At 36.8% G+C, this 12253-nt stretch overlaps 1 protein-coding gene across 1 annotated transcript in view; it reads left to right on the plus strand.

Moving 5' to 3' along the window:
• The window catches only part of slc44a5a (solute carrier family 44 member 5a), a 55368-nt gene extending 48447 nt beyond the window's left edge, over positions 1-6921 (plus strand). Inside the window, exons 11-22 of the mRNA XM_053486372.1 lie at positions 349-480; positions 891-990; positions 1070-1162; positions 1827-1914; positions 2058-2320; positions 4248-4342; positions 4684-4787; positions 4892-4965; positions 5296-5366; positions 5802-5890; positions 5979-6063; positions 6450-6921. Coding sequence (XP_053342347.1) covers positions 349-480; positions 891-990; positions 1070-1162; positions 1827-1914; positions 2058-2320; positions 4248-4342; positions 4684-4787; positions 4892-4965; positions 5296-5366; positions 5802-5890; positions 5979-6063; positions 6450-6589 — 1334 coding nt within the window. The 3' untranslated portion in view covers positions 6590-6921. The remainder of the gene's footprint in view (positions 1-348; positions 481-890; positions 991-1069; positions 1163-1826; positions 1915-2057; positions 2321-4247; positions 4343-4683; positions 4788-4891; positions 4966-5295; positions 5367-5801; positions 5891-5978; positions 6064-6449) is intronic.
• The last annotated feature ends 5332 nt before the right edge of the window (positions 6922-12253 follow it).

A 12253-nucleotide genomic window follows, 5' to 3' on the forward strand; every position in this document is an offset into this window, starting at 1 on the left:
GATTGGTAGACAGATAAAAAAACAAATAGACAGAGAGACAGATGTCCAAGAGAAATTGAGAGATAGAGAATAGAAATAGACAGAGAAAGAAATGTTCAGATGAAAAGACAGATGGGCAGATAGATTGATAGAGACAAAGATAGATGAATGGATGGATGAATGGACAGACAGAGACACTGATTAATAGATGGATGGATGAATGGATGGATGGATGGATGTATGGATGGATGGATGGATGGACGGATGGATGGATGGATGGATGGACAGATGGATGGATGGATGGATGGATGGATGGAGAATGATGCACAGGTCATGTGTCTGTGAAATTCTAACCTCTGGTGTGATTAGGAATCTGCCATTGTTACTGGGAGTTCAGGCTGCTGAGACAGACTCCCAGGGCAGACGCCAGCCTCTCAGACATTGGAGTGCAGGCAAACTTGCACGTCTACCTGCAACTCAGCCAGACGTGGCTCATCTTCTGTAAGTACAACAGAAACCCACTTCCTGTTGATTTAACAGAACTAAAACACAAACATCAGAATTGTTTTTAACTTCGCAATTAAAAAAAAAAGTATTAACAACTCTTTATGTTTGCATTGTAGGGTAGATTGCGCATTTAGGGGAATGGTAGATTTGTATAAAATGATGGCTGGATTCACAGAGATAAAGGACAAATGCTAGCTAATTTATCTGCAGTGCTAACAGCATTGCTAACAATAAAATGTATTAGGCATTGAGGGCAGTTAGAGTTATCCTATAAAGCAACAAAGCACTCAAGTTTTACTGAAAACATCGCAGATAGCAACACTTGGTTCTAAAATGTGGTTCTTTTGTGGCTATAACATGAGCGGTCTAATGCTTTTCATTCATGTGTATGTATTTTCTTTTAGTGGTGTGTCTGGTTTTAACCGAAGCCTCCATAGTTTTAATGCTGGTCTTCCTAAGGAAGAGGGTGTGTATAGCCATTGCCCTGCTCATAGAAGGCAGCAAGTAAGTCTGATAAATTTCCCTTCAATTTTACAATTTTAACCTCCTGAACTCTCCTGAACATTTGTGTGTTTGTTTGCAGGGCCATCAGCTACATCATGTCTGCTTTGTTCTACCCGATCGTCACCTTTCTGATGCTGGCTGTGTGTATCTCTTACTGGGCCGTTACAGCTGTGTATCCTTGTTGAATTTTACTTTTAGAATTGAATTTTGTTTGTACAGTAGGCATAAATGCAACTTTAGCGGAAGTTGAAAGGAAGGGGAAGTAATACCACCAAAGTAATTCTCCACATAAATTATCCAAATAAAAGTTTGTATACAGTATATAAACGCGAGTTGGTTTAACAACATAATTAAACGTTTTTCAAGCCAGCTAGGAGGTGCACCAAAAACATGAATACTTTATAAACAGCATTTATTTTAAAATCTAGCTAAAAATAGAGGAGTAAAGATGAGTTCCTAACACATGTTACACTTTAATTCAATAATAGACAAAGTTAAGTTGTTAAGTTGTTTGTCTGATTAATAATTAACACCAAAATCTAACAGTCGGCGAGCCAGCCAGGAGGTTCAATGATAGCAATGTGCAACCTTATAACCTTATAAACAGCTTATAAACAGCTTTTATATTTATTTATATTAAGTATAATTTCTGTTTATATAGTTATTCAGCAGTACGATATTCAGCCAATGAAAAAATTTACTTGTTTGTTATATTTGTTGATGTAAATAGGTTTCATACCAAATCCAATTGGCAAGCTAGTTCGGAGGATGAAGACAAGGCTCGTTGGCTAGAATGTTTTTGCACCTTAGAATATTTGCACCTTAATCAAATCCAGTTTTCTGGCATCATCTGGTGAAGCTGTGTACAAAGTCATGTCAGTGCAGCCCAACTGCAAGCACACCAACTTCACCTGCAGTCCAGATGTGAGTTGTCTTCTCTGAATTTGCATTAAATATTAATGAAGATAGATATAATGAGGCTTTAATACAGATTTAGTTACATAAATAAACAAGGAGTATCATAAATGCCACTGATGTTTATTCCTGTGTTTTTTGTTTATGGATAGACTTTTAACAGGACCAATATCACTAAGCAGTGTCCTGGAGCTCAGTGTCTATTTGCATTCTATGGCGGGGAGAGCATGTATCACCGCTACATATTCCTACTGCAGCTGTGCAATCTGCTGGTCTTCCTCTGGTTGGTTAATTTCACCATTGCTCTGGGGCAGTGTACACTCGCCGGAGCCTTCGCTTCCTACTACTGGGCCAAGAGAAAACCTGAAGATATCCCATCTTGCCCTGTTTTTTCCTCTTTTTTTCAGGCTGTATGGTGCGTTGCTTACAAGCTGTAACATACACTCACCTAAAGGATTATTAGGAACACCTGTTAAATTTCTCATTAATGCAATTATCTAATCAACCAATCACATGGCAGTTGCTTCAATGCATTTAGGGGTGTGGTCCTGGTCAAGACAATCTCAAAAGAAAGACAATGGGAAAGAAAGGTGATTTAAGCAATTTTGAGCGTGGCATGGTTGTTGGTGCCAGACGGGCCGGTCTGAGTATTTCACAATCTGCTCAGTTACTGGGATTTTCACGCACAACCATTTCTAGGGTTTACAAAGAATGGTGTGAAAAGGGAAAAACAACCAGTATGCGGCAGTCCTGTGGGCGAAAAATGCCTTATTGATGACCCCACCAGTTACCACTCATCTCCACTACAAATAGGAAAAAGACGCTACAATTTGCACAAGCTCACCAAAATTGGACAGTTGAAGACTGGAAAAATGTTGCCTGGTCTGATGAGTCTCGATTTCTGTTGAGACATTCAAGTGGTAAAGTCAGAATTTGGCGTAAACAGAATGAGAACATGGATCCATCATGCCTTGTTACCACTGTGCAGGCTGGTGGTGGTGGTGTCATGGTGTGGGGGGTGTTTTCTTGGCACACTTTAGGCCCCTTAGTGCCAATTGCGCATCGTTTAAATGCCATGGGCTACCTGAGCATTGTTTCTGACCATGTCCATCCCTTTATGACCACCATGTACCCATCCTCTGATGGCTACTTCCAGCAGGATAATGCACCATGTCACAAAGCTCGAATCATTTCAAATTGGTTTTTTGAACATAATAATGAGTTCACTGTACTAAAATGGCCCCCACAGTCACCAGATATCAACCCAATAGAGCATCTTTGGGATGTGGTGGAACGGGAGCTTCGTGCCCTGGATGTGCATCCCACAAATCTCCATCAACTGCAAGATGCTATCCTATCAATATGGGCCAACATTTCTAAAGAATGCTTTCAGCACCTTGTTGAATCAATGCCATGTAGAATTAAGGCAGTTCTGAAGGCAAAAGGGGGTCAAACACCGTATTAGTATGGTGTTCCTAATAATCCTTTAGGTGAGTGTAAGTGCTGTGATATATAACATTTGTTATATGCTAACATATATCACTTGTTAATCACTCAAAAAGTTTAATACAGAAGGGCTTAGTGAAATGGCAAATACTTAAAAATAGGGTATTGTGCTACATCAGCAATACTGGAGAAAGAGTGTTGACATTTGAACTTAAAAGCCATACAAATACTCTTACACCCTCTTCAGTGCTACTTCATCTATTTGCTAACATCTAATTAATATTAAGACAAGATTATATCAAGCATGAACATACTCATTGCGGATTGTTTGGGTTAGTGTCGTGTGGCGCTGTGTCGTCTGTGCCACTTTGTTTGTTCCCCAGTTTATACAGCCCAGACTGTGTACAAATACCAGATTTCATCACACAAAGATATACACACACACACGTGCGTGCGCGCACACATATACACAGAATAGACAGTTTCTTAAAGAAAAAGTCTACAAATAATTATGTACATACATATGTACAAGTTCCAGGACTGTACGAGAGGACACAAGTGCAGGCTAAAATTACTTCTTATTTAGTCCAAATAAACAAGCATAAACTATCTTAAGCAATCCACAAAATAGGCAACAGTCAGGCAATTAGCAATAGGCATGAACTAGGCAGGACGATAATTGAAATCATAATGATCATACAGGTGAAATACATAAATATATATATATTTTTTCAGTTTCTCATAAAGCTTATTTGTGCACCAAAAATGTTTAAGAATTTTGATGAGAAATGTTTTTGTTTTTTTTCCATGCATGATACATTTTAAAAACAGTTGAGATCCATCAACTCTATTCAAATTGTTATAGTAGTGCAATAATGTGTCTTGTCTGCTCCTAGGTATCACACAGGGTCTCTTGCTTTCGGTTCGCTGATCCTAGCTTTTGTCCAATTCATCCGAATTGTACTTGAATATCTGGACCACAAGCTTAAAGGTAAGTTTCCAAAACAATGTAGACACCTGCCATATCACGTTGTAACAAAAAACATATCAATATAATCATATCATCAGTAATGGGGTGGTGTGATAAAACAGAGTTAAAATCTCTACCCTGAGTATGATTATGATAATTAAAAACTATAACATTTATTAAGAAAAAACATCGCAAAACACATTTAATCAATTTATTGCAACATTAAATTTTGTGGTTTCTGTTTCTGTTATTACTTATGGAGGTTCTCCTTTATGAACTTCTCTTTATTTTGATCTCTCAAGAAGTTACTCATACACAAAATATGGTTTGCCATGGTACCAAAAGTCATTATCTGTGTTTAGGAGCTCAAAACGTGTTTGCCCGCTTCCTGCTCTGCTGTTTAAAGGGCTGCTTTTGGTGCCTGGAGCGTTTTATTCGCTTCATGAACAGGAATGCGTACATCATGGTAAGAGTCTCCACTGGACATTATCACTAAGCAGAAAATCGGGCTACTTTTAATATGATCTTTATACCAGCTGAAACACTAACAGCATCATATATCTTCTATAGATTGCAATTTATGGCAAAAATTTCTGTACGTCAGCTCGGGAAGCCTTCTGTTTGTTAATGAGGAACGTTGTGAGGTAAGGACGACAATGTGGTTGAGGGGAATGATCTGCATAATGTGATATTTTTCTACAAAAAAAAAAAATGCTTCTACGTCTGTTTATAAATGTTGTTAAATTTGACACTGTAATCAAACAGTTGGCGAGCCAGCCAGGAGGCTGTGTACAGACAAGATTTACCTTATATAAACCTTATGAATTGTTTTTCTATTTAATTTATCTATTAAACGTCATATAATTCCTACAGTTCATGACAAACCAAACAAACTATGGTTCGTTATAAAAACCTTACTGTTAATGTGTTTGCTGCATCTCAGTTAGCATTGCTGTCTGCTGTTCGCTTCACAGGGTAGCAGTGCTGGACAAGCTCACAGACTTCTTGCTTTTCTTAGGGAAAATTCTCATAACAGGGAGTGTTGGTGAGTCGAATCCTGTTCTCATGTCCTAATCCTAAACTGTTTTCAGTATTTATAAAAGTTTTAGTAATATTTAACTGGGGGCTTTTAAAAATGTTATGGCAACTGAAAAGGGTTTTATCAAGAAATTCAACTCAGTGTATTCAGCTTTCAAGGGGCCCAGAATCTCCAGTGGAGACGACTGGAAAACACTGCAGCACTGCATGAAAAATGAAAGCCTGGCAACCTGCAGCTGTGTGTTATTTTTTTTCTAGGCATCATTACTTTTCCTCTCATTCTCTTTGTTTCAATGAAATGTGTTTTATGGGAAGCACAGTGACATAAGCAGACCTTAATAAAATGGCCAAATAGTCCACTTTGTCTTTGCAGAACACCAGCAGGGGGCACTTGAGGATTTTGCTGAATCTTACACTGTTGTGTGTGTGTGTGTTTATACAGGTGTTATTGCCTTCTTTTTCTTTACACACAAAATCCCCATCATTCAGGAAGAAGTTCCGATCCTGAATAATTACTGGGTGCCTCTGCTGGTAAAGAAACGTTTTTTTTGTTTTTTTTTTACATTGTGTTTCACATTCTGTTGCTGTCGGTTAACATGTCTGTGCATCTCACCTGCAGACGATCGTGTTCGGGTCGTACCTGATCGCACACGGCTTCTTCAGCGTCTATGCAATGTGTGTGGACACACTTTTCCTGTGTTTCTGTAAGTAAGAGGAGCAGTGGCTCTAACATCTTAACAACTATGGTTTAAACAGAGCACATGTGAAGTGAAGTACATAAATACACACTGAAAAGGCAAAACTTTTACTGTGTCACTCATATTATTTTAATTTATTTAAAAGAAGAAGGTTGATGCTTATACATTTTTTCCAATGTGGATTAATTTCTATTTATCTCTTCATGACAAACCTAAGCAGAAAATCAGGCTACTTTTAAAATAATCTTGATCACTAACAGCATCATATATTTTCTATAGATTGCAATTTAGGGCAAAAATTTCTGTACGTCAGCTCGGGATGCCTTCTGTTTGTTAATGAGGACTTCTTGCTTCCTTCCTTCTCTTGTTGCCCCATAACGTTACGGATCCAGGCGAGGACCTGGAAAGGAACGACGGAACTCCAAGCAAACCTTTCCTCATGTCTCCCGGCTTGCGCAGAATTCTGGGAAGCGTGGATCAGAGCCCTAGGAAATCCAGAACCTCTGTACACCAGTGCGCTGTCAGAGAATAGCTTTACTCCCCTTCCTGCTAGCTGGCATGTTTTAACTCTGTAACTCTCCTCCTGCAGCTGTGAGGACACTGGATGCTACGTCCTGTACTGTAACCCAACTCTGATGCACTAAAAAAAAGAAGAAAAAAAACAACACTGAGCATTTACTTCCATAAGAGGAGACTGAAGGTGCTATGCACTAAGACACACACAGGCTCTGTCCAACTTTCTAACTGCCTTATTCACACACATCTGACCGTTTACAGGATTTTTAGAGACATCCAGATTGACTTATCCAGGTCTGATCCTATATTCAGAGGTAGATTTTTTTGTGATTGAAATAAACAAGGTTTTTTTTTACGTTTTTAACTTTGAGTGATGTGTTGAACTATAACTTCATCTCGGCCTCAACCCAAATTCTTTTTTTATTTTACATTAGCATAATCGCAACACATTTGTTAGTTCCCATATGGAAAAGCATTGTTGTTTTTAGAGAACAACTCTTTTGACCTATATTTAATAAAACCTTTATTCATATGAAGTTCGAGGAAAATAATCAATGACGAGGTGGTGTGAAGTGGTGGGTTTTACATTTTTATACTATTGCAAGTTAGATTTGGCTCCGAACAACACACATTGTATGTTTATAGCTATGTTAAGGTCATGTAGCGTCCTTGAAATAACTTAGTTCCTGTTTTCACTTGCAGCTTTAAAACATTGCTTTTTGTTTTGGGGAAATTCTGGGAAAAAAATTAACTCTTCTATTCTGGAAATATAATTTTACCCCAGAGACTGGGAATAAGCTGTTAATATAGAAACACTGACAATATAAAGACAAACCTGTTATTTGCAGCTGCACTACTGTCAGAGATATTATTTTAAAAAAAATTAACAGCTGTACAGTGTTCCCATATCCCAAAATATAAGTCAAATCCTAATTACTAAATAATAATAATAATAATAATAATAATAATAAACTTATTTGTTGTTAAATACAGATCAAAATGGATGTTTTCTAACAAACCAATCTCAAATATCTGTATATATGCTATATATTTTTAATTATATATTGCTTTTCCATATAGGTTTAGAAAATTATGGGAATAAAATCCAGATATGGAAACATTTTAGGTATTTTTCGATTAAATGCTACAGGTTTATACCAGCACATTTTCCACAATTATGATACACTAGCGTTAGGACCCGTCGTCAAATATTTTTAGAAATAGTTAAAAACTTAAAGCTAAAAATAAGCTAATCAGCTTCAATATAATCAGTGATATCATATCAGGTTGAAGCCCACGTACGTGTCTGATGGTTACAAACTTCCCGCAGAAGGAATAAACATACAATGATCCGTCCATATATCTTTGAAGGTTCAGTTTTCAAAAGTTACATACCTTTGTGTGGATTGATTCTTTCGAGTCATTCGTATATCCATGCTCACTTTCAGGGCAAAAGTACTGTGTTTATCCAAGAAAGGCTCCTGTGAAATAATCTGGCACAAAACTGCTCATAACGTTCCTTTTACTTAACATTTTAATTTAATTTTAGGCGCAGATTTAACTTTTTTTCCCTTTTTTTTTTTTGCATGATGCTGAAACAAAATTGGCTGGACAGACATTTACCTTACAGACATACAGACAGACCTGGTTTCAGGTCCTCTGATGTATAAAACTTGAAGACATCATTAAAAGAGCGAGTTCTGACCAATGTACAGACAAAACCTCTCTTTTATTTATATAGATTGTTTTTTTTTATTTTACTAAGTTACTTGTTTTTTAAGATTAAACAATAAAACAATAAAAAAATACATAACCTCTTCTATCTGCATGTCTTCTGATTGAGAAACTAATTGGCATTGCTTTTTTGTTGTTTGTTTGTTTTACAGAAGTTGATCTTTATTTTTCTAATGAGCAAATTTCAATAAACATTTATAATTATACACCAATCAGCCATAACATAAAAACAATCAACATTCAATCCACCTAGGGGACATTTTGTGCCACTGGGGCAGCCCTGGCCCCTTGGGCGTGGTTCAGCAGGGCCCCCTAGAGGTGTATTGTGGTGTTTGGGACATTAGCAGTGAATCCTTGTTGCACGGTCGGGCCTCCGTGGATCAGACTTGTTGTGCTCAATAAATGCTCAATCATATTGGAATTCGAGGATTCTGGTTCACCAATCTTAAACTCTTTGCCTGCTGTGGTCAACTGGCTGTTCTGATGCCTTTCTATCATAGCCAGCATGAACATTTTATGTGATCAGATCGAATGGGCTGGCCTTGGGTCCCCGCAACCAAATGAGCCTTGGTTGCCTATGGTTTGGGCATGCCTTGGTTTACTGGTATATAATTGACAGTTTATTTAATTCACCTGGTGGTGGTGTTAGTGTTGTGGCTGATCAGGCTGTATACATATATAAATGTTTTTTATAAGAAATATCTCTTTAATTGTAAGGTTTGTACATGGTAGCATGAATGTGTTGTGTAAACGCATGACATATGGGTTTCTTGTTTCCAGATGTGTACCGCTATTGTCCCCCACATATGATAAGTCATAACCTAAATATGTCCAAAATCATAAATACTAACAGCAAACACAGTCATTAGGCTGAAAGTTGACAAAAAAGTCATGACTAAATTTTACAGTCCTTATACAGTAAATATTTGTAATACAAAAATAATAGCTAAAATTAATAATAAATGTAATAGCAAAAATTTGCTAAAGTAAGAGTACAATCATTCAAATTGAGTAGAACTAAAAATAGTAAGTATAGAAATAAAATACAATTATTCAAGTAATTTTCACAGTTACTGTAAATGTAGCTCTTTTTGCACCTTGTGTCCACCAGAGGGCGCTGTGTGTATTTGTTTGTTTTGTTTTTGGATGGAGGGAAAGAAGTTGAACCCAGAAAAAAATTGCAGTCATAAACAGGCTATCATTAGAGAATGGAGTGTACAGTAATCAGTTTGACAAAGTCCTGTGAAGCCCTATAAAGCTCACCCGAATTCTCATTCCTCATCATTTAATACCATTCTCTGCTTTGCCGGTCACACAGAGCTACATGCAACAAGATATTTTCCTCTTTAGCTCATAATGCAACTCTGAACGAATTATACGGGAATGTGGAGTACACTCTCTCAAACTAACTCAATCCGTTTTCTCTACAGGGATGTCAAAGCCATTTCGGTTCCTTTGTATTAGGAGGTGTAGGGTTTAACTGCTACAGTTTGTAAATGTTACATAAATGTGTTCCGTTTTTGTTTTTTTGTTATGTTTTGGGATGGGAATATGACGTGTTTGTATCTTTTGTACTACAAGAAAAGTAATGTTTTTTGGCAAAATAAAAAAATATTTAAAAAAAATAAGTGACGAGTATAATTAGACTGGAGTACACACAATATAAATTTGAAGAGTATACTGTAGGTCAAGTATTTATAAGGCAAATAAAGAGATGCAAGCCATGCAACATAAGTCTTTCAATATCAGCAAAAACACAAACAATAATAGACTAGTGCAAATTCAAAACAAATTCAAAAGTGCTCTTTACTCCTTTTTACAACTGTGGTGAGCAGAAAAGTATCTTCCAAAAGCATAAATCAAATTGAGAGAGGGACAGGCTGAAACAGCAACAGATCATCATAAACTATTCAGAGAAATAGACAAAAGCTCCTTCACATTCGTGCCTGTAAGCTCGAGAAAATCAATAATGAGGCTTTGAATCAAAATGTCTTGCAGTAACAACTCGATTGGGGTGTACAAACTAACATCATTCCAACGGTCAGATTTTCCCAGGCGTACATCTTTTCACACTTTTACGTATCATTCAGATTCAGACAAAACCTGTCATCATCCTCAAACCACTAATTGCCACCTGCTTATATCTGAACAGAGCTGTGTAATTTGTTGTGTACTGTATAAACAGTGTGAGTATAGCTCTGTAAATTACCGTTAAAGGACTGAAACGAGAGCACAACCCTTGTAGACAAACCTCACACTTATTTCATTCATGTTCACTACAAGAGCAACTTTAGCAAACAATAAGACTGAGACTCATGAGTCACGATTAAACGCGGCCCAGCCACTTTTACAGAAAGCCGTGTGCGGATTTTGTTTTGGGAAAACGGGTAAAAACTAGAGAAACTCTCATTTTAGACATTAGCTAGTTTCAAGCCTGACCTGTAACATTTGGTCACTGAATTTGACCAAGACCCACCCACTTTCACAGCTGCTGTTTGATTGACATGGTACTCAACTAGAAGTGGTCAAAGTACACAAATCCTATACTTGAGTAAAAGTACTGTAGTGATGACCAAGGACAATTATTACTCAAGTAAAAGTAGTAGTTCATTTATTCGCAAACTTGAGTAAAAGTACAGAAGCACTTACCTTCAAATTTACTTACAGTAAGCATCAAGCTTGTATTAGATCACAGTAGCCTTTTTCATAGTAAAATAAAAAAAAATTAGTCAGCAAGTGGCGAAATTCCCGTTTCAACTACTATACACCAATGTGGTTGGGTAATGCAATACCATGCAGAAATGTACTTGTAAATGTACTTTTAAGTGGGGTAAAAGTAAAAAGTATCCTGTAATAAAAACTACAAGTGCAGATCACGAAATATGAACGTGAGTACAGTAACAAAGTACATATACTCCGTTACCTTCCACCTTTGCACTCTACTAATTTGTAGGTCATCTGTAAGTTAAACACCCGGATGCTCACCAAAATTTCCTACTTCCGCAAGCTGATGTCCTTTGAACAAATCAAAGGAGACTATTTATAGTTTGCGAGTACCAGTTTGTTAAAATTGCCCCCCCCACAAAAAAAAAGGAAACAAACAGGATAGGAAGGGTGGAAGGAAAAACAAAAACAGAAAAAAGCATACAGTGATGGAAATATTTCATATACAGTATGGAGTTCTCTGACGAATTGTCTAGGATTTAATGTTGAAACTTTGCAGTGGTTCCACGATTGTGTTTCACTGTTGAACATAAATACAAATTCCACCATCCTCCCACACGTTCCAGTATTAACCAAAAAATATTGGAAATGCAAAATTTCTTTGTACATCTTTCTAAAACTTTCTCTAAATTTGTGCAACATTACCTTAATCCGTAAAAGAACTCAGGACACCACATCAGTGTATCCCTCCATGCTGAAAAAAGGTAAGTAGTGAACAGACCAAAAGATGGAGGAAGGATATATTGTATGTATAATGTTTTATTTAAAAAAAGACCTGTGGATCCCCAAATAATTTTAAATTCATGCAAATCATTTTGTTGTTCTTATTTATGAGGAAAATCAGAATTCTTAGCAACACATTTAGAAGTTAAAAAGCTAAGCATGAGAGCGTGACAAAAGGCACTTAAATTTCATTTTTAGTGAATAGAATTGAAGGATTTGTATTCCACGCTTTTTTTTTTTTTTACTCCCCATGACATCAGGACTCGATTGCTGCGTGTTGTATGGAGCCTTTAGACTTTACTTATACTGTCCCATAATATTATTGTATTAAGTTTCCCCATTTTCTATACTTTTTCTTAAACTCAGCACCATAATTAACCAAAGTTACAAGTTCTTTAAGCATTGAACATTTTATTGGCATTTAGCTCAGCTTCCAATTATCAAGATTCATCCACAAAAAAAAAGGCAGCTGTACATCGACAAAAAGAAAAACTGAAAC

This window comes from Clarias gariepinus, chromosome 25 (genome assembly GCF_024256425.1).
Source record: "Clarias gariepinus isolate MV-2021 ecotype Netherlands chromosome 25, CGAR_prim_01v2, whole genome shotgun sequence".
Taxonomy (NCBI): Eukaryota; Metazoa; Chordata; class Actinopteri; order Siluriformes; family Clariidae; genus Clarias; species Clarias gariepinus.